General features: G+C 39.1%; 1 protein-coding gene and 1 long non-coding RNA gene across 2 annotated transcripts; one reads left to right on the top strand and one right to left on the bottom strand.

Annotated features, from left to right (window-relative positions):
- Positions 1–2,846: 2,846 nt before the first annotated feature.
- Positions 2,847–5,498, bottom strand: LOC138143693 (uncharacterized). The gene is made up of 4 exons (XR_011163782.1): positions 5,396–5,498; positions 3,863–3,878; positions 3,340–3,565; positions 2,847–3,147 (listed from the first exon to the last, which is right to left on the bottom strand). It is a non-coding gene; the product is annotated as an uncharacterized lncRNA (long non-coding RNA).
- Positions 5,170–20,926, top strand: LOC138143692 (E3 ubiquitin-protein ligase DTX3L-like). Its single transcript, XM_069064919.1, has 5 exons — positions 5,170–5,549; positions 9,100–9,317; positions 11,559–13,124; positions 16,683–16,900; positions 18,817–20,926. The coding sequence occupies exons 1-5, from the start codon at positions 5,360–5,362 to the stop codon at positions 18,884–18,886; spliced, it is 2,262 nt and encodes a 753-aa protein (XP_068921020.1). The 5' UTR covers positions 5,170–5,359; the 3' UTR covers positions 18,887–20,926.
- Positions 20,927–22,448: the final 1,522 nt, after the last annotated feature.

Here is a 22,448-nt window from a genome sequence, read left to right as displayed (position 1 = left end):
TTACCGATCAAAAACTGAAGTAAATAGAGGCTAAGTGACTTGCCCAAAGTCACACAGCTAGTAAATGTCTGAAGCTCAATTTGAACTGAGGTCTTCCTGATTCCAGGGCCAGAGCTCTATTCATTGTGACATCCAGCTTCCTACCTAGATTTTGAACATAGCTTAAGCAAACAACTTATCTCTCTGGACCTCAGTTTCCTCAACCCTGCAATGATGGAATAGATGACCTTTCAGTTTCCTTGATGGAAATTAATGAATGAACTCACAACATTACCAGGGAAGTAAAAACTGGCCCATCTACCAAGGAATTAATATCAAACATTAACTTAAATTGTTGTTCTCATTCTCTTTGTCAGATTCTCTCTGTCAGGCTTGATGGTACTCTGTTTCACTTTGAGGGAGTATGTTTGACTGAAGATAGAATAAGAGAGTGGAAAGTGGGGAAAGGTGGACCTTTGGATTACTGGTAGCTGCATATGTTTGGTATCCAAATAAGATATGTGATTTTTCAGATGAACCTCACCTTCCCAGCTCTCACTATTTTCTGTTTGCTTGTTTTCTTCCATTAGACCCCAAGTATCATTATAGCATCTGCTTCAGCAAGAAGCTCAAGTATTGGCAGACAATTTCAGGAGGACCTCTGACTCTGCATGATTTATGTGTTTGACTGACAGAACCATAGGTTCCTACTGTGAGGGCAATCCATCCTACATTTCTTCTCCTCCACTAGGTTCAAAACCATGGATTCCTATGACAGTGTTTTTCACAATGTCAAGAACCCAGAGACATTTGTCATTTTTGACAGTACGCAGTCTCTGCCTCAGTTTTTGTGGACCTGTGTGTTGAAAAAGAGTGGTCAGGTTATGAAAGGCTTTAAAAGCCAAAGTGAGGGCTTGAGATTTTATTCTGAAGGTAATAGGGAGCAACTGAAGTTGACTGAATTGATGATGTGGTTAGATCTTCACTTCACAGAGACAGGTTTGATAACTGAGTGGAAGACAGATGGGTGAAGAAACTTGAGACCAGGAGACTGAGCAGCAGGCTATTGCAGGAGTCCAGGCATGTGGTGATGAGGGAGGGCCTTCACTAGGGTAGTAGCAGAGCCAGGAGTATAGTTGAGAGATGCTCAGAAGGAAGATATGCTAGGACTTGGCAACTAATTAGACACCAGAGGACAGAGAGTAAGAAGTTGATGTTGACACCTATGTTGCAAGCCTGGGTGACTGGGAGGATGGTGGTGCCCTTCATAGTAATAGGGGAGTTAGAAAGAGAGAAAAGATTGGAGGGGGTGGGGATATGAGTTGTTTTGGGCACATTGAGTTTAAGATGTCAACAGGGCATATCATCAGATGCCTAAAAAGCTGTCGGAGATGCATGGCTGGAGTAAGGGAGAGAGTTCAGGATTGGACAAATAGATCTGTGAGTCATAGAGATGATAAAGGAAACCACGGGAGCTGGTAAGATCTCCAAGGGAAAGAGTTTTGAGAGAGAAGAGAAGAGGGCCCAGGACAAATCCTTGGGGGAAACTCATGATTAGTGAGAATGACCTGGATGAAGATCCAACAAAGGAGACCAAGAAGGATCAGTCATACAGGAGGGAGGAGAACCAGGAGGGAGCAATATCACAAAGCCTAGAGAGAAGAGAGGACTTAGGAGAAGAGAGTGATTGACAGTCACAAAGGCTGCAACAAGGTAAAGAGGTTGAGGATCCTCAGTTTCCTCATTTGTAAAATTAGGATAATACTTGTACTACCTACCTTATAGAAGAGTTTCTGAGGAAAAAGTGTTTCTTAGAGCTAATAATTGGTCTAGTGGATAGAATGCCAGTTGTAAATTAAGGATTACCTGGATTCAAGTGTTTCTCTCTCTCTCTCTCTCTCTCTCTCTCTCTCTCTCTCTCTCTCACTCTCACTCTCTCTCTCTCTCTCTCTGTCTCATTCTTCTTTCTCTATCTCTCTCTATTTTTGATTGATATAACATTGATATAACTCCTATTATGTGCCAGGCATTGCTTTATGTGGTTGACAAATAATACCTCACCTGATCCTCACAACAATCCTGGGAGATAGGTGCTATTATTATCCCCACTTTACAGATCAAAAACTGAGGGAAATAGAGGCTAAGTGACTTGCCCAAAGTCACACAGCTAGTAAATGTCTGAAGCTCAATTTGAACTGAGGTCTTCCTGATTCCAGGGCCAGAGCTCTATTCATTGTGCCATCCAGCTTCCTACCTAGGTTTTGAACCTAGTATTAGGTTTCAAAGCTACCTTCCTTATTTATGTCTCTCTGAAAACTCCCCTCTATTCTCTTCTTTGTCTTTTATTTTTAATAGATCAATGAATTGGGCAACTTAAGAAAAAAATTAGAAAAGTAACAAATCACAAAATCCAACTAAACATTCAAATAAAATTTCTGAAAAATAAAACAAGAGATCAATAAAACCCAAAGCAGAAAAACTCTTGAAATGATAGGTAATTTAACAACTTGTTATTTTTTTAACTGGTAAAATCAATAGTTCCTGAATCTAATTTAAATGTCAGAGGTAAGCCAAATTGCCAGAATGAAAGATGAAATAAATAATTAATTTTTTGCCAAATCATATGCCAATAAAATCAATAACTTGGATGAAATGAATGAATGTCTTCAAAAACAAAAAACGCCCAAATCAGCAAAAGAAGGGATAGATTATTTAACCATCCAGTTGCATAAAAGAAATGGTTGAAGTGTAAATGAGCTCCAAGGAAAAAGTAAACTCAGGATCACACGGATTTCTAAGTGAATTCTACTAAAAAAGAATTATTTCAAAAATTAGGTAAACTGTTTGCAAAAATAGGAAATGAAGGAATATTACTAAATTCTATTTATCATACAAATATGCCAGAGAGACCAAGAAGAAGGGAAAAAAAAACCTGTACACTGATACCCTTAATGAATATAGATGTAAATACAAAATAAAACACTAGCAAAAAGATAACATGTTAAACAGATGCCATGATGGCAGAATAGAAGGGAGAGAAGTAGCCCAACTTCTCCCTCCACTACACTATTTAGCCTTCCATTGTCACATGATTCAATCATTGGCTGTCGAGTTTGAAGTTCTGTCACTCCTTTCCTTGGAGGTCAGTTGGATGTTGGGCTCAGCCCCCTGGGAAGAAGAAAATAACCTCTGTGAGATTGCTACCACCCTGGTCCCCTAAAGAGAGGAGACCTGGAACACAATCTTCATGCAAGGAGCCAGCTTCAGGAAGAAGACTTTACTAGCTCAGTGGGTCTGACTCCCTTCCTGGAGGGCATCAAAGTAGCATTGCCCCCATCCAGGTTCCTATCTTTGACTCACCTGCAGGAAAGAAGCAGAGGTTTGACAGCACTCTGATCACATTTCCAGAGGAAGGGAGATCTGGAGCTCCAGGTGAGGATGGTCCCTGGAGGAGTAAAGATTTGAGACTTGACCCTCAGGTGAAGAGTAGGGCTTAGGTACATGCATTCTGATTCCAATGCCTGGAGTGTGAAGGATCTGACATTTGTCCCTTAAGTGTGGAGGAAATGCTCAAAGTGATCTGATCCTGGAGAATGAGTAAGCAGTAAAAGATAAAAAGCGGTTATGATGCCAGGCATCTCTAAGACATAAACATAGAAGAAGAAAATAATTCCCAAACTCTATTAAACAAACCCTCAAAGAAAAACATGCCTTTGCCATAAGATGAATTAGAATATCTGGGAGGAACGATACAAGAGATTCTAAATGACATTACCAATGAAATGTGAATAACAGAAGAAAGAACTAGAAAATGAATGAGAACTGTGGAAGAAAGTCTTAGAATAAAAAGTAATAGCTTATCACAATGAATATAAAAACTTACCCAAGCAACAGATTCCCTGAAAATTAGAATGGAACAAATAGAAGTTAATGACAACCTGAGACAAGAAATAGTAAAACAAAGTCCAAAGGTAGGAAAAAACTGAAAATTTAACTGTCCTCATATATACATATATACATATATGTACACATACATACACACACAAACACAATATACATATATGTGCATATATCTATACATAGATATGTATACACACCTATACATATATGCATTGCACATATGTGACACATGCATAGCAGTATATATCTATCTGCATAATTGTGTATACATATTTATGTGAATATATGTGTATATCAACTGACTTGGAAAACACATCAAGGAGAGAAAACTTGTTGGAGTACATGAAAGCTGGTGGCACAGCAGTTAGGGCACTGAGTCTAGAGCCAGGAAGATTTGAGTTCAAATATTGCCTCAAATACTCCCCTGGGCAAGTCACTTAACCTCTTTTTGTCTCAATTTCTTCATCTGTGAAATGGGAATAATAAAAGCAACTACCTATCAGAATTATGAGAATAAGCTGAGATATTTGTAAGGTGCTTTGTAAATCTTAAAGCACTATATAAATGCTAGGTATTATTGTTAACAGCCTTTTCTAAGGGTTTCCTCCTTTGTAAATTAGGATGTTGGACCAGATCAGGGTTTGTTAGCCTTTTTTTTCTTTCATGAAACTCTTTGGCATACTGTTAAGACCTATGGTCCCTTTCTCAGAATAAGGTTTTTACACACATAAAATAGGAAAGATTACAGAATAAGGCGATTATGTGGAAATAGTTATAAAAATTAAAAAAAAAAAAACCTCAACTTCTTAGACCCCAGGGAAATTCGCAACCGCAATCTTTGGACACCAGATTAAGAACACTTTGAATAGATGACCTGGAAGTTCGCTTCCAATTTTTAAATTTAAGCAAGATCCTATGAAATTTGAGTCTTTGAATGGGAGGTGATCTGGACCCCGGCAACTTTGACGTCATTCGAGGGGTAACTATTTCCTAGTTGATAAGGAATTCAGAATATTCTGAAGACACCAGGATATCTTTTTAAAAGAGAGAAAAAACTAAATTGGTGGTTTTCCTCGCTTCAAGTTTTCTGGAAATGTTACAGGCTTACATCAGACCCACATTCCCACCCCTCCGCCGTCCCCAAAATAAAATGGGAATTGATCTAAGTTCCCAAGCTTCCTCCCAGTGCCCCCAGTTTAGAGATCTGGGCGCCCCAAGTAGAGCTGGGGGCTGGGCATGTTCCGAACTTCTTTTCTACCTCTATCCCAACCCCTCCCAGCTCCCCGAGGCTAGGAATAGGCAGGGCTTTTCGGGAAATGAAACTGAAAGTTTGAAGGCTAACTCTGAAGAGAAGGAGAAGATAAGGAGCTGACAGCGCCATTTCTCTTCCCCTCTCTCTACTCCCCAGTTACCCTCCAGAACCCAGCGAGCAAACCGCACAGCCCCGGCCCCTCCGCTCCCGTGTCACGACCCTGCTCTGATGGCCACTGGAGGTTTTGACCGTGATCCGCCATACCAGCTCCTGGTCCGCGTATCCGAGAGCTCCTCTGGACTGGAGAGGAAACTGCAAAAGTATTTCCAGAGCCGGCGTCAGTCTGGGGGAGGCGAGTGCACGGTGGAAGCCGGCCCCACAGAAGGCACTTTCTTGGTAAAGTTTTTGGATACAGAAGGTGAGAAGGGACTGGGGGAGCCGCTGGACAGAGACCAGAGTCGGAGGAAAGGCTGCGGCAGGTGATGGTGTAAACTGGCAGAGGGCACCAAGGTGGAGTCCAATCTGGGCCAGGAAAAGGGGCCCTCGGAAATGGGGATGGGGTTAAGAAGAATAATAGATGGGCGGCCAGGTGGCTCAGTAAGTAAGAGCACCGGCCCCAGTGTCCGGATGACCTGGGGATCAAATCTGAGCTCAGATACTTAGCCCCACACCCAGAAATAACTGGCTGTGTAACCTTGAGCAAGTTACTTAACACCAATTGCTTTAAAAAAAAAAAAAGAATAATAATAGCTTGGGTTTATAGAAAGCCTGCTGCTATGTGCCAGGCACTGTGCTAAACTTAGAAATATTACCTCATTTAATCCTCACAAGAATCCTGTGACTTAGGTGCTATTATTATCCCCATTTTACAATTAAGGAAATTGAGGCAGACATAGATTGAATGATTCTCTCAGGATCACACAGCTAGTTAGTGTCTGAAATCACATTTGAACTCAGGTCTTCCTGACTCCAGGCCTAAAGTTTTATCCACTGTGTCACCTAAGAAAGGCAGAAACTGACTGGTTCCTCTCCTCCCATTCTTAATTCCTTCCCACTTCATTCCACCCCCATCCCCACCCTCTTGCCAGAGTCCGAACTGCACTACTGGATCAGAGTTGGGCAATTTTTTTGTCATTAGAAGGGCAGCAAAGGTTTTAGGGCTGGGAATTACATTTAGCCCAGTATCCTTTAAAGATGGGGAAACTGAGGCCCCAAGAAGTACTTGACTAGAGGGCAGAGTGGATAGAGCTTTGGTCCTACAATCAGGAAGGCCTGATCAAAAGAGAACTCTGGAGTTCTAATTTCAAGATATCACAAATGAAAACTACCCAGATCTATTAGAATGAGAGGGAAAAGTGAAGATAGAAAGAACTCACCTTTAACTTCCTGAAACACCAAAATGAAAGGTCAGAAGAATGTTAGAACCCAAATCCTGAACTCCCACATTAAGTATACATAAAGCTGCAGATCAAGTACCAAGGAACCACAGTTAGGATCACACAAGATCTGGAAGATTCTAATATAACTGAGAACTCTTGAATTGCAATATATGTTTTTCTTTTTTGGAGGGGGGAAGGCAGGGCAATTGGGGTTAAGTGACTTGCCCAAGGTCACACAGTTAGTGTTAAGTGTCTGAGGTGGGATTTGACCTCAGGTCCCTCTGACTCCAGGGCTGGTGCCTCTATTCACTGGGCCACCTAGCTGCCCCACTTTTAATTGTTTCTGATGAAAGGACCAGAGTTTGAGATACAAACAAAAGAATTCAGAGAAACTTAGAAAGGTAAATTGATTTGGGCATTTGGAAGGAGGTATGTGATGTGGCAGGGCTAATATTCTAATAGAAGGTAAACAAGTGTCCTTTGGAACCTTAATGCTTTCAAAGAGTATTGAGGGGGGTAAGTAAGAAAAATAGAGAATCTAAAGGTAGATTAGTTCCCTTTTGAATGTTCTAATAGAAGAGTAAAACAAATAGATTTGTGTAGAAAGAAAGAAAGGAACTTATTTTTTCCCCAAATTGGGGTGAGAAGCATGGGCATCATATCAACTTGACTCTTATCTGAAACAAATAAAACAGTTGAACCCATGCATATGTATACACAAACAATTTGGTGCATTTATATTTCAATATATTTTATATTTATATTTCAACAAACTTTCTGGTCATGAATGTAAAGGAAATAAATGGTGGAAAAGCAAAGAACTAGGACCTTAAAGGAGTGCCCATCAATTGAGGAATGACTAAGCAAATAGTGCCTTGTGAATAAAATGGAATATTAATTGTACTTTTATAAATGATTAAAGAGATGATTTCAGGGAATCTGAGAATAAACTGAGGAAGAAGGAACTAAGTAGATACGGTGTCCCTAAAGTCTGGACACATAGGCAATCTTATTAACTATGCAGATTTTCAAGAAATGAAATGAATGAAATTTTCAACAACATTTTATTTAATTGGCATAAATTTTAGCCATGACAATTTCATGTGAAATACAAGCTTTCATTAGCTATTGGGGACTATTTTCCATATTAATGAGATTAATTTAATTAATGAGATTTCCTATGTGTCCTATGTCTTCCTGTGAAATCTCATTTATGCTAATTTGAAAGACTTAAGAACTCTTGGTTTATGCAATGATCAGCCATGTCCCCAAAGAACACATGGTAAAGATACTATTTACCATTTGACAGAGAGGTGATATTTTCAAGGTGTGGAAAGAGATACACATTTTTTGATTAATCCACTCAGTGGATTAATTTTGTTTGATAATGCCTTTTCCAAGAATTTTTTTTCCTTTCTATTGCTTTTCAGTGGGGGTAGAGTTAAGAATCATGGAAAAAAAATTTAAAAGCTGCATTGTAATAATTTTTAATTACACAGAAGTGAATGGAATGAAGTTCAGGAGATAGCAGAGAAAATAATTAGGACAATTGTGAAAGTAACAGTGGAATTCAATATATACTTAAAAATAAAAGATAGGAAACGTAGACTCAGTTTCATGTACGATCCTCTCCTTTTTTGTCTTATGTATACAGAAATGAGTTAATTTTGGTGTTTAATTTCAAAATAAATAAAATTTTTAAAGAAAGTCTTTGAAATTCATTAGATGAAGTGAAATAATGCTAGACATATCCTTTGGGCACTCTCTAAAAGCACATAAAAAAGAGTTGACTGGAATGAAGGAGGGCATAGTGAGTCTTGAAAGGACAGTTAGGTGGCCCCATGGCCCGAGCACTGGGCTTGGAATCAGGAAGACTCATCTTTCTGAGTTCAAACGTGGCCTCAGACACTTACCAGCTGTGTGACTCTGGGCAAATCACTTAACACTGTTTGCCTCAATTCCTCATCTGTAAAATGAGCTGGAGAAGGAAAGGACAGATCACTCCAGTATCTTTGCCACAAAACCTTGAAAGAGGGACATGGTGATTCAGATAGGACTGAGCAACAGTGGGTGTTGAATCTGCAAAAAGATAACCCCTGAGGAAGAAATGCCTGAGAGAAAGGAGAGGCCTTGGCCTTAGCCTAAATATTCTTCCATTTTGCCTCCCTTCCCCTTGGCCAATGGAAGGCTTTTAAAGGGACAGAAGGATCTGGTCTTCCCATCTTCCCATTGGTGTTGGAAACCAAAGACAAATTGGACATGGATTCCTGGCTTTACAAGAGACCCCAGCAAAGAAACTACATCATACCTAAGGGGGTGCTTCTAGAGCATCTGATGTGCTCAAGGAGTTCCAGCAACCAAAGCCTATGAGTAACCCGCTTACCTCACATGGTTGTTTCTAAACTTGTACCCATTTCCCCTAGACTCTGTACTCTGTATGGAATTGTGGGAGAGTGTGTCGCTAGTTCTAAAGGTCTAATCCCAAGTTTGAGGGTGCCTGTGGTTTTCTAGTAAATTCACATATGAAATTTTGAAGGAAATTTATTCTGAAGCTTTATCATTTGCCTCTCATTTTTCTTTTTCTCTAAGCCAAGAAAAGAGTGATAGAAAAGAGAGATCACACTGTGGAAGTCGGTGCTACACATGTCAAAGTCTTCCTAGAAACCAAAGAAACCTTAGGAGAGAAGAACATTTTGGAGGTAAACCAGCTTTCCTCCCAGACTCAGTCACTCCCAAAGGAATTTCTAGATGAGAAGCATCCAGAAGAAAGAGGTGCTTCTAGTTCCTCGGATTCTGTCATTCCAAAGGTGAGTGGAAGAGAGTGATCAGTGTCCCTGCCCATTCACCACATCTAGAAATGTCCTTCCTCCTTTGCAATGATATTCATATTTTAAGAGGTTTGTGTTATCTTACATAATTTACACAAATTTCTCTCCTTTTTCCTCTCTCCTCTCCTTTTCCCCAGGTTTCTCTTTCCAGTCTAGTAATACTGCATATTTTAGGCTGTAGGTTCTCAGAAGTGGGAGATAAGAGTAAAATAAAAACAATGTGAATTTTTGGATGCATCTGTCAGTTTTGCTGACCTATTTTTTCCCCTTTGTTATAAATCATTATCTAAGTAGGGCAAAAGGGAGGGAGATCAAGTTGATGTTTTAAAAAATTATTAATACAGGGCGGCTAGGTGGTGCAGTGAATAGAGCACTGGCCCTGGAGTCAGGAGGACCTGGGGTCGGATCTGGCCTCCGACACTTAGCGCAAAAATTAGCTGTGTGACCCTGGGCAAGTCACTTAACCCCAATTGCCCTCCAAAAAGCAAAAAATTATTATTATTAAGTTTATTTTTTAGTTTAAAAAAATGGTTGGGGCAGCCAGGTGGCGCAGTGAGTAAGAGCACCGGCCCCGGCATCAGGAGACCCGTGATCAGTTCCGGCCTCAGATACTTGGCACCCACACAAAATAACTGGCCGTGTAACCTTGAGCAAGTTACTTAACCCCAACTGCTTTAAAAAAAAAAAGGTTGTAGTTACCAAAAGGGCATGATCAATGGACTTTGGTTCAAATCCTGTTGCTAGCATTTACTGTCTCTGGGACCTTTTTTATTTGTCCCTCAGTTTTCTCATCTATAAAATGAGAGAATTGGGCTAGATGACCTACAAGGTTCTTTTCAGTTCTAAATTTGTGATCTTATGATCTTGTATAATACTTCTTGGTATCATAGTAGAATACTTTTTGCAGTAATAAATATGCACAAAACTTCCAGTGATCACCACAAACCATTGCTTGCCATCTGCACGCTCCCACACATGTCATAATGAATCTCATTATTGCCAAATGAACTATAACCTGGAAGTGAAAAAGTCTGGTGAGAGGTTGTCATTGTTCCATCTGACTGATTCCCTTTCATGATACCATAGGAAATCTGGCACACATAAGGCATGCTGTATTCCAGACCTCAGAATTTTTCTAGGTGTAGTGAATGGCATATAAAACCTGGTGTCAGTTCACTAGTTAAGAGTTGTCTTCAAGAGTCAAAGCCTGACTCAGGCACTCACTGACTGTGAGACCACATCATAGCCAGCATTTACATAGTTTGAGGTTTGCAAAGCACTTTACTTATTTTCTCATTTTAATCTTCAGAACAACACTGTGTTATTATTACTCCCATTTTGCAGGTGAGAAAACAGACTGAGGGAGGTTGAGTGTTTTGTCCAGGCTCATACAGTTAAGTATCTGAGGCAGGTCTGAACTCAGGTCTTTCCTGGCTCCAATTCCCTTATTCTGTTTAATGTGCCTCAGTTTCCTCAACTTTATCCTCCTCAGATTGGCCAAACTGACTCCAATTCCCATAATCTATTCACTCTGCTTCAGGCTTCTCAACATTATTTCCCTCAAAATGAGGGTAATAGCATCTACTTCATTGGGTTACTGTTAGTGTCAAAAGAGATAAAACATGTGAAGTGCCTTGCAAATAATTAAAGTGCTAGATAAATTCTATCATCATCATTTCTCAGATGAAGGAGCCAAGGTTTAGAGAGTTAAAGTGACAGGTCTAAGGCACATGGCTGGTTGGTACAGAACCTAGCCTACTTCTCAGTCTCTTGATTCTTGGACCAATGTTCTCTCCATTACCAGTACCATTCCCTCTTCACTAACCCCCATGCCTTATCTACTGTGCATTATCATTAGTATAGCTGTTAAGAAATGTAAGCAAGTCAGGGTGGCTAGGTGGTGCAGTGAATAGAGTACCGGCCCTGGAGTCAGGAGGACCTGAGTTCAAATCCAGCCTCAGACTCTTAACACAAAAACTAGCCATGTGACCTTGGACAAGTCACTTAACCCCAATTGCCCTCCAAAAAGCAAAAAAAAAAGAAGGAAGAAAAAGAAATGTAAGCAGAACACAAAGTCAAGCCAGTGTCTTTTCAGAGCTGAAAGTGGTAAGTGATAAGTGCTAAGAGTTGTTAAGGCTCTAATTCTGTAATGTTTAAGTATCTTAAAATAGCTGAACCATTTATAGCCTTGTGATTTTATTTGGTTTTTATAAATTTCAGATATTTCGATATGTGGAGGCCTGCCTGAACTTCAAACTTTCCAAAGAGCAAAGGGAGAAAATTATTAACCTTTGCCCAAATGTCAAAATAGAGGAAGGCCAAGATGGAACACAGAAAATTATTGGTGATTACCAAGATATTGAAAAAACTTATCGATTTTTAAGTGAGAGAATCCTGGGAAATGACCAGAAAGAAGATTTTCCCCACTCAGCCTCATCAAGAGAAATCAAAAAAATTATGTCAGACAACTGGGATAGTCCTGTTCTTCACTCAGGCCCAAAATACGGAACAGAAGAGTTGGAATTCATCTCAGTTCCTACACATTTGTTTGAATATTTTAAATATTTCTTTCCTGAAACTCTGAGGAGAATAGAAAAAGAGTACAAAGTACATATCAAAAGTACTTTAGCATATCCTTCGGGTAGTGTCTGTTTAAATTTTGAGACAAGTAACCCTAGGGACAGAAAAGCAGCTACAGAAGCTTTTACCAGAGCATTTCAAGAGGAAATTCAGGATGTGACCTCTCAGGAAGTTCATTTCATAGATAATAAGCTGGCACTTGAAGTCCAAGGAACACAGGCTGACAGGTTTAAAAACCTCCTTATGAGAGCCGAAGGAAAAGTGTTAATTCTCCAGGGACACCTAAAGGATATTTTAAAAGCTAAACATTTCATTGAAGCAAACTTCTCCCACAAACAACCTATGAAAATAATGGTTTCCCAAAACATGAAGAATGGAATTGAGGTTGATACTACTCACTTGCATCTTCTGCGCCAAGAAATCATAGAAATAGAGAAAAAATATGATGTTGTAACAGAAATGGCGAACAATCCCCAAACTGGGAAAACTCTCCTCTTATTTACACCAAAAGACAAAGCCCTAGACCTTTCTACACATGCTTATGAATATTTCATTGATGTCTTTCAGATGATCTCAGCTCAGATTGTTAAGGAGGTAGTTATTCTAAAACCATTAAACCAAGAGAGAAAGTGTTGGACTGAAAAGACATTCTTTGAAGAATTTGAAAAAAAGCACCCCCTTGTAAACGTGGAGCGGACTGAACAAAAATCAATATTGACTGGTTTGCCCAAGTACCTTGCAGAAGCAATGACATACATTAGGAGATACTTTAGTATTGAAGGCCCCACTCAGCAGAGATCAGCTCTCTCCCTTGGAGGGAATTGGAATGAAGACCCTAAGTCTGCTTTGAATAAAAATGGTGATGATTTCAAGATGGCTTTACATCTTTCCAAAGGATTGCCTAGCTATGGAGACTTAGAAAAAGAGAAGAAGGAGGAAGAGAAAGAGGAGTGTGCCATCTGTATGGAAACTATTCGCCACAAAGAAGTCCTCCCAAAGTGCAAGCATGCATTCTGTGGCCCTTGTATCAGAAAGGCCATGCAGTATAAGCCAGTGTGCCCTTTATGCCAGACTCCCTATGGTATCATGAGAGGGAATCAGCCAGAGGGAAGAATGACTTATTCTAAGTGCCCTTTTCCACTTCCTGGTTATAATTCATGTGGCACTATTAGAATTCTTTATGAAATACGTGGAGGCATACAGACGGTAAGGAAGAGTTTGTACTAATTGTTAAAAGCTGTGTGCCACTTTGTCATGATGAGAGAGTACCCAGCTATGCTTATAAAGCATGAATCTGGCAGTGTCTCTCCATTAGCAATTTTTGAGGTATTTCATATATCCAGGTGAAAAAAAATAGCATTTCTCCTACACTTTAAGGTTTGTAAGCACTTTACAAATATCTCATTTGAGATAACAGTCATGGGAAGTAACTATTACTATTATCCCCATTTTACAGACAAGGAAAATGAGAGAAATGAAGCTTAAGAGATTTGCCCACGGTTACATAGCTAGTAAGTATCTGAGGCATGACTTGCGTCCAAATCTTCCTGACTCCAAGTTCAGCATTCTATCTACTGTACCACCTAGCAGCCAATTCAGATGGTCAGGAGGTTCACAAATGTATTTAAGTATATAGATACACACACACACACACACACACATACATAAACACATGTAATTTTCAGGACCTAAAATATGAATTAGCTGTAGGTATGGATAACTGGTATGATGAAGACAAAGAGCCAGCCTTGGCACCAAGAGGATCTGGGTTCAAGCCCCACTCTTTTACATACTGGCTGTGTGACCCTGGGCAATTCACATCACGTCTCAGTGCTCTAGACAACTCTTTAAGATTATAATTTGCAGAAAGTATGCCAGCCTGCATCAGGAAAGGGCATTTCTTCCTGTGGTAGTTCTCTGTACTATTGAAATCAGAGACTAGTTCCTATCCCTAGATAAAGATATAGTTAAATTGACCCCGTCATTTTTGTGGCTACTCTAGGGAAGAAGTATGATACAGCAAGCAGAAATCAGTACCCATTTTTTCTGCTTTTTTTGGAGGGCAGTTGGAGTTAAATGACTTGCCCAAGGTCACACGACTAGTTTTTTTGTACGTGTGTTAAGTGTCTGAGGCCACATTTGAGCTCAGGTCCTCCTGACTCCAGGGTCAGTGCTCCATTCACTGTGCCACCTAGCCACCCTGCGTGTATCTTTTTTTATATAAATCTTTCACATTGCACAATAAATAAATGGACAAAATATTTATGAGGTAGGCCCTACTGATGGCATCAAGACTAGGAGGTACTTCTCTCTGATTTTCATCTCCCTACTTTCCACATTCTTGAAGGTTGCTCAGGTCTCTACCTGCACCTTCTTCAAATAGTGGTCAAGAGAGTAAGGAAAGTAATGATATGAAAAAAATCCAACTCTAATATTCTATAAGGAGAGGTTGGAGTGAAGTCAAGCTTTGAGGTGGAAGTGTGGGGATAGGAATATGTTGAAAAGGGAAAAATAGTATGTGAGATTTTATTTCAACAAACAAGAATGAATGAATGAACGAATGAATGGATGAACGAATGAATGAAAAAGTGTTTATTAAGCACTTACTGTGTGTCAAGAGTTGTGCTAAATTCATATATTTAGTATTTTCCTTGTACAATGATAGGACAAGATAAAGACATGTAATACAAGGTACCACCATTATATGGACAAAGTCTAGTATGGGCAAAGAAGGAAAGAAGCTATTAATTCCCTTTCCAATAGCCTAATGTTGGATTTCCCTACCTCAAGTCTCTCTACTCTAGTCAATCTGCCATCAGCCACCAAACTGATCTTCCTAAAAAGGCCTGTCTCTGCAGCTCCCTACTCAATACACTCTGGGATAAAATATCAAATCCTCTCTTTGCATTTACAACCTGTCTCTTTTCTACCTTTGGGTCATCTTTTATTTTACTCTCCTCTACAAATGCTTCAATTCAGCAACACTCACCTCCTTGCTATTCCTAGTATATAATGCTCCATCTCTCACCTCCCTGCATTTTTACTGGCTGTCCCCAATATCTGGAAAGCTCTCCCTCCTAGTCTCAACTCCTGGCTTCCTTTGATTCTTAAACCTCACTTTCTTCAAGAAGCTTTTCCCTGTCTCCCTCAATGCTATAGTGACTTCCCTTTGAAACTATCTCCAATCTGCCCTTCTATGTCTTGTATGTACATAGTTCTGCGCATATGTTGTCTCTTCCATTAGAATTAAGGCTCCTTCTGGGTAAGAATTGTTTTTGCCTTTATATCCCCAGGCACAATGCCTGTCTCTTTAGTAAATTCTTGCTAAATCTTGTCCACTTGATTTGTTAAGACCACCTCCTGATACCTTAAGAGAAACTTCTGAAAAGAAAGATAAGCAATGGTCAATAGACTAATCAGTAAATATCTTTGGAATGACTTACATTTCTCTTTAACCTCACTTAAAACCTCTCACTTTGAAAGCAACTAATGGAGACATTTCCTACTTCCCAACCAACATTATAACCGGAGTGACCAAACTCTGCCCCAGGCCCTTCTTATTAACTGAAATGACCTCTTTGATTAACTGAATGAGTTTTAACTGGAGCTAGGTGAAATGGAGATAATGAGTTTGTAAAAATGGGAATGGGAGAAGATGGATTGGGTCGCACTAATCATCACAGTGAAAAAGGTCTGTTTTGCAGGATATGTAACCAGCCTCTCAGTCTGGAATAGATTCCTGTACAATTAAGTTGTCTGTTCCGCTACACCATGATGTCTGTTACCTTTTCTCTCTTCCCACCTTCACAAATGGCTTTCGATTGAGGAAATTTGATCCTCTCCCATTTTACAGACAGGGAAAATGAAGCCAGGAAGGGCAATGTTATTTATCCTAAGGCCCCATCCACTATGGTTCCCTGGAGGGAAACTGGGCAATATTCATTTGGGATCAAAATGTGAGCTGACTCCAGGAAGTTTCAGTTCAGTTTCATTCGTTCCTTAGGAAATCAGCCTTTAAACTTGATGAGTCCTAATGAAATCTTTCATTTATCACCTATGACCTCTACAGCATGCACTGAGAAAATATTTAATTTGTTAGATTCCTTTGGACAGAAAGTGTTTATTTATATGCCCTCCATTGTCTTGCACTGTGTTGTGTACATAGCAGGCATTTGGTAAATGTTTGTGAAATTGAATTGAATTTGGCACGTATTTGTGCCATAGCAAGGAACTTTCACAATGAACTACCTTAAACAAAAATGAGGAGTGGAGAGTCAGCCTCTCAGTCAGGAAGACCTGTTTCAAGTCCTGCTTCTGACACAAGCTAACTGTGTGACCCTGGGCAAGTCACAACCTCTGAGTGGCCCAGGCAACTTTTAAAGACACTAATCAGAGCAGGGACCCTGCAGATCTTCTTGTAGGGTTAATTCCCACCCCTCCGCCATACCACCATCATTGGACTAATATATCAATGAAGTCAGAAACCTATTATTTTTTTTTAAAGCAATTGGGGTTAAGTAACTTGCTCAAGGTTACACGGCCAGTTATTTTGTGTGGGTGTTAAGTATCTGAGGCCAGAACCGATCCCAGGTCTCCTGACTCTGGAGCGGGTGCTCTTACTCACTGCACCACCTGGCTGCCCCACAAACCTATTATTAAGTGAAACAAAACATCGTCTTTTTTCCAGAAATGCTATACTTTTGTTAAGAAGTTTATAGATTTGCACATTTTTTTTCTTGATGTTTGCTTGCCTTCTCTATACAGGAAGATCATCCCAACCCAGGACAAAGTTATATTGGAACAACACGGGAGGCATTCTTGCCAGATAATGAAGAAGGATGGCACGTTTTGAATCTCCTCAAAAGAGCTTTTGATCAACGGTTGATTTTTACAATAGGACAGTCTCGGACATCAGGAAATACGAATGTGATCACATGGAATGATATACATCATAAAACTCAAATACATGGTGGACCACAATGGTAAGGGATATTTCTCCTTTTAAAAATTTTAAGATTTATTGATTCTCTTTGTTTTTACATGATATTCACTTACCCTACCTCCTCTCTCACCAAGCAAACTTTCTCTTGAACAAAAATTTCCAAAAACATTAAACTTTAGCAAGTCCAGCCTACACATTAACCAGATCTGATAGCATATACAACATTTCATGCTCAAATCACCCCTCAATCTCCAGAAAATGGAAATAGGTAGATTTTCTCATCTTTTCTTTAGCCTTTGTTTGTCAATTAATTGTAATTAATTAGTGTAATTAATTATACATCAAATTATACAGACATTTATACAAAAATTTACTTTCATTTTCTTGGTTTGTTTTTTTTCTGTTTCCATTGTTGCAGTCATTTTGTATGTTATTTTCATATTCTGCTTATTTTAGTCTGTAACACATTTTCCCATATTTCCCAGAATTCCTCACATTTACTTTTTTCTTACAGGGCAATAATATTTCATTCCAGTTGGAGACGTTTCCTTTTGAATTCCATTTTTTTTTAAAAAATCAAATGTAGAAATTGCAAGACTTGTCAGGATGATGGTCTGTGGTAGAAACCATTATTTACCATAGTGAGTTTGGGTACAGTAGTGTCTTTCAGGTCTGTGGTAGAAACCATTATTTACCATAGTAAGTTTGGGTACAGTAATGTCTTTCAGAGAAAAAAAGTACAATCTCAGAGAGCTCTTTCAGAGATAAGTACAATAAAACAAAGATTTCATACATTAGACAATCAGAGAGTATTATTTATTTCTCTGAGAGACTACTGTGCCCAGACCCAAAGAGTAGTATTAAATGGGTCCATATTACTGTGGAAGGAGATATATTAGTGGCATGTCATGGAGATGTGCCCTTGGTTCTATATGCTTTAATATTTTTACCAATGAATGGGATAAAGGAATAGAAGACATGGTTACCAGATTTTCAGAGGACACAAAGCTTAGAGAGATAATTATTATGTGGGATGATAGTAGCTACATGGAACAGTGGCACTAGCTTTAGAATCAGGAGATCTGGCTTCAAATCCTACCTCTATCAATTACTACCTCGGTTTCCTTGGGCAAGTCACTTATGCTCCCTAGGCTTTAGTTTCTTCTCTTGTAAAATGCAAAGAATGGGCTAGATGCCTTCCAAAGTCTCTTTCAGTTCTTGATATACTATCTCTTGATATACTACCTATAATAGGATTCCCAATCTTTTGGATGGCCTAGAAGATTAGGTCAAATATTTGTAAAGGTGAAATGTAGTAGCGATAAATGTAGTCTTAATTTGGTTCCAAAAAATCAACTTCAGAAGTACAAGATGAATTTTGTGACTACAAAAAGATATGCAATGAGTTACACAGAAATGTGTTTTGTGTGATTACACATCTATAACCTGTATAAAATTGTTTGCCTTCTCAATGGGGTGAGAAGGGGAAGGAGGGAGAAAATTCAGAACTCAAAATTTGAAAAAAAAAGAATTAAAAAAATTATTTGTAATTGGGAAAAATCAAAATATTAAATTAAAGATATGCAAAACCAATATCAGTCAGTAATGAAAGAAATCGAATACAATCTTACATTAAGAGAGGCATAGTATCCAAGACAAAAGAGACAAGAGTGGCTACATGGTGACCTCTCCAGACTACTTCTGGAGTATTGTCTTCAATTCTGGGTACCCCATTTTTGGACGGACATAGATAAACTATAGCTCATCCAAGGAGGGTGATGAGGTTAATTAACAGCCTTCAGGTTGTTGCCATATGTGGATCATTTGAAAGAAAGAGATTCTTGAACTAAAAAAAGAAGGATTGGGGAGGAAGGATAAGATAGCTGTCTTCAAGTATTTGATGGTTATCATTGAAAAAGGGAGTTTCTGATGCTCAAAATCTTTATCCTTTTGCAGCTTTGGTTACCCCGATCCTGGCTATCTGGAGCGAGTCAAGATGGAACTGAAGGCAAAAGGGATTGAGTAAGAGTGCTCCTATCAAGGATGCCTTCAGAACAGAGCTTGCAAAAGCTCTGGCTGTGGAAAGAAATCCAAGCATTCATTAAATTATGGTGTATAGGCACCATTTAGCCAAAAAGAAAAGAATCTGAGAAGAAATCGGTTTGTTTAGGGGTGAGTGGGATGAACTGTATTTGCTAACCTGTCTAACTTCTTGGAGATTTTGCTTTTTATTAGACAAGTTGAGAGCCTGGGAGGAATGCAAAAGTTATTCTAGTGAGAACCCAAAGTGTATCTCTTGGTGTTTTCCTGCCTGTCTCCATTCTGCTATCACCAGGGATACTGAAGTTAAGGAATCTTCCATTGTACCATTTAAACAAGGTGATTCCTGCACTCACATTATTTGTGGTAAGTTGTTGGTGGCCTCAAAACTCACCAGAGTGAGCTCCCTTTTAATGGGAATGGTAGTCAAGAACATTAAAAGATTTGAAGACACAAGTCTTCAAATACTTGTATGATTCTTTCACTTCAGAAAAAAAACTATCCATCCTTGGAGCTCTGGCAAATTTAATGCAAATTGAGGAGTGGGGAAAGATATTTCTGTTTTCAATAAAGTCCCGTGACTTCCAATCACTTACAGAAGGAAATCTAAAAGCCTCTGTTTGGCATTCAAAACCCTTCAGAACTTTGGCCCTGACTTTAGTCTCACACAATGTCCTCTGGGACTTAGTGATGCCAGCTGCCTTCCTTGATGTTCCTTGCACAAAAACTCCATCTCACCTGTTTGTGCGTTTTCACCGGATATCTCCCCACCCCCACCCCCCCACCCCATGCCTTCTGTTCTTTTCCTTCTCATTTCCACCTACAGGCTTCCCTAACTACTTTCAAGTCCTACCTAAAGTCTCACTTTCTCCATGGAACCTTTCCCCAAACCCCTTAAAACTAGTGCCTTTTCTTTGTTGATTATCTCCAATTTATCCTGTATGTACCTTGTTTGTATATAGTGCTTGCATACTGTCTCCCCCATTAGACTATGAGCTGCTTGAGAGCTTAGACTCTCTTTTGTATCCCAGGCATTTAGTACAGTGGCTAGCAAATAGGAGGTACTAACTAAATACTTGTTGACTGACTGACTATGGGCAAGCTTATTGACCTGGAAACCAGAGTTTACAGATTAATAAGCAAGTGGCATTGTTTTGTGTGCTGTCCTGGTTTTCTGCATTCTTAGTTTGCAGTTTGGAGTGCACCTTATGTCAGTTGCTCTGTTTGTCTAGCCTAGGGGTGGGAAACCTGCATCGGGAAAGCCACATGTAGCCCTCTAGGTCCTTGGGTGCAGCCTTTTGACTAATCTAAGTTTTACAGAACAAATCCTTTTATTAAGTGGTTTCATTCTGTGAAGTTTGAATTCAGTCCAAGGGCTGCACTTGAGGACCTAGAGCACCACATGTGGCCTCAAGGTCACAGGTTCCTTACACTGGCTAGCTTTAGTAAGACCACAGATATACTGAAATATTTTCTGACTTTTAACCTCCATAACATTGTCTGCTCAATTTTCCATTATTCTAGGTGCCTTCTCAAAAGTATAGTTGTAGAAATGTATGGTGTAAACCAGAAGTTAATAAAGCATTTGATGTGGAAAAAAGAAAAATTTTTAAAAAAAAACTAAAAAAAAGTTTAATTTAACAGTAAAGTATTATAAGTCATTGCAATAAAAAAAGGATAGTTGTAGAGCAATGGATAGCCTGCCTATTTATCTCTGTAAGAGCCCACCTTTTCTACTTGCTACAAAAATTAAGCAGAAATACTCATTAGGAGCTTAAATACTGGATCCTATGGCATTGCTTGGAGAATGAAAGAGAAACTATGATGCAGAAATGTTCCTTTCCTAGTTACAAAGAGATTATTGGTGATAATGTGTATTGCTCCAGGGTAGAAGGTTAATGATCTTTAATTTGTTCTTCTCTAAATAATTAACTCACTTGGATCTGACTCTGTGCTTATGTTAGGGGAGACATGACTTAATGGCTGTGTCACATGCTTCTAATAAAGTATATCTGTAATGATCAAACTGGTATCTCGTTTTTCAAATACTGATTGGTTTTATTTTTTGTATTTCTATTCCCAGTCACTCTAAAGACCTGTGATGGAGAAGTCAAAAGAGAATAAAACCGCTGATTAGGGACCTCTTTTACCATACCAACCATCATTCTCACTGACCATCCAGTTCCTTGTTGTTTTTTAAAATTGATTCTGGGGGATGTAGAAGGGTGTTTAGATTAATGGGAATGGGAGGATAAAGGAGGGATCCTTGGAGAATAAAGGAGGAATCTTTAGAGGGGAGGGTGAGGGAATAGGTCAAAGAGGCACATAAAAGGGTGTTTAGATTTATTGGAATGGGAGGATAAGGGAGGGATCATTGGAGAAGGGGTAGGTTAAGTAATAGAAGGGCTAGGTAGTGAGTAGAAGTAGAGGAAGCAAGAGGGATCAGAAATAAGTGATAGAAACATAAAAACAAAGATTAAGAGTAGCATCTGTTAGGGAAAGCATATGTTTATGTTTGTAAGTGTATATATGTATATGTGTGTGTATATATCTACATGTCTCCACATAACCACACTTAATTGTAGCCTTGTTGGGGCGGGTGGGGGGAGGAAAGGGGGAAAAAAGAACAAAGTAAAAAGTGTATAGCAGAGAACAAAAGAAAACCTACAAGGAAGCAAAGATGGACAGCTCTTAGATTACATGTAGTCTCTAATATGTAGTCTTTCTTGGAAATTTATTGCTATATATTTTGAATCTTTACTTATGTTCTGCTGTGCATATGACATTTTTTTTCTTTTCTTATTTTATATTTAAGTGTATAATGTTTCTTTTTTTTCTTATTGTATATTTAAATTTTAATTTAAAAAATCACTCCTGATTGACTGGCATTTCCTCTGCCCAATGGTCAGCAAACTTCTGTCTCTCCAAATTCCTAGGATAGGGTCATCATTTGTCAAAATGAAAACCCCTTTTCTGTGCTTTTTTATAGTCTCATTTCCAACTCATTCAATTCTATCAATAACTGTTCTCTGTCACCCTACATACCTTCCCTTTAGCTGTGTCCTCTGGAACCCCCACTTTATTATTTTCAGACTCCTATTTGTCCAAAATCTCTACCTGTATACTCTTTTATCATCTGGAACTCCCAGAGCTCTGGGATTTACCGTATCTCTGGAAACCCTCATTGCTTCTTTACTCACAGTCAGCCAGGAAGAAGAGTTGGCATACTCCTTACTGCTCATTGATAATTCTAGACCTTCTCTGCACTCAGTACCTTTCCTGTATTTAATCCTGTACAGACTGCTGCTGCTGCCATACGCTTGCCTGCTGCTCACTAGTCTTTCCTTCATTTTATTGATTTCATTCATTTTAACAATACCTCCATTTCTGAATGTATCCTTCTCTCCTCCCCTTCTCAGTGATAACCCATATCAGTTTAAAAAAAAAAGAAAAAAAAGCCACTCAGCAAAAGTAACCAACGTATCAATAGAGTCTGAGAGTATGTATTATGTTGCATACCTAAAATCTGAAAAGAAGGCAGGAAACTG

Source organism: Petaurus breviceps, unplaced genomic scaffold (assembly GCF_028583685.1).
Source record: "Petaurus breviceps papuanus isolate PSGF00001 unplaced genomic scaffold, PetGlider_PUasm1.0 90654, whole genome shotgun sequence".
Lineage (NCBI taxonomy): Eukaryota > Metazoa > Chordata > Mammalia > Diprotodontia > Petauridae > Petaurus > Petaurus breviceps.
This window is presented reverse-complemented; position numbering and strand designations above follow the sequence as displayed.

Coding starts and splice junctions, on each gene's coding strand:
- LOC138143692 (XM_069064919.1), top strand. CDS start 5,360: ATGGCCACTGGAGGTTTTGACCGTGATCCGCCATACCAGCTCCTGGTC. Junction 9,318..11,558: donor CGGATTCTGTCATTCCAAAG/GTGAGTGGAAGA, acceptor TATAAATTTCAG/ATATTTCGATATGTGGAGGC. Junction 16,901..18,816: donor ATACATGGTGGACCACAATG/GTAAGGGATATT, acceptor ATCCTTTTGCAG/CTTTGGTTACCCCGATCCTG.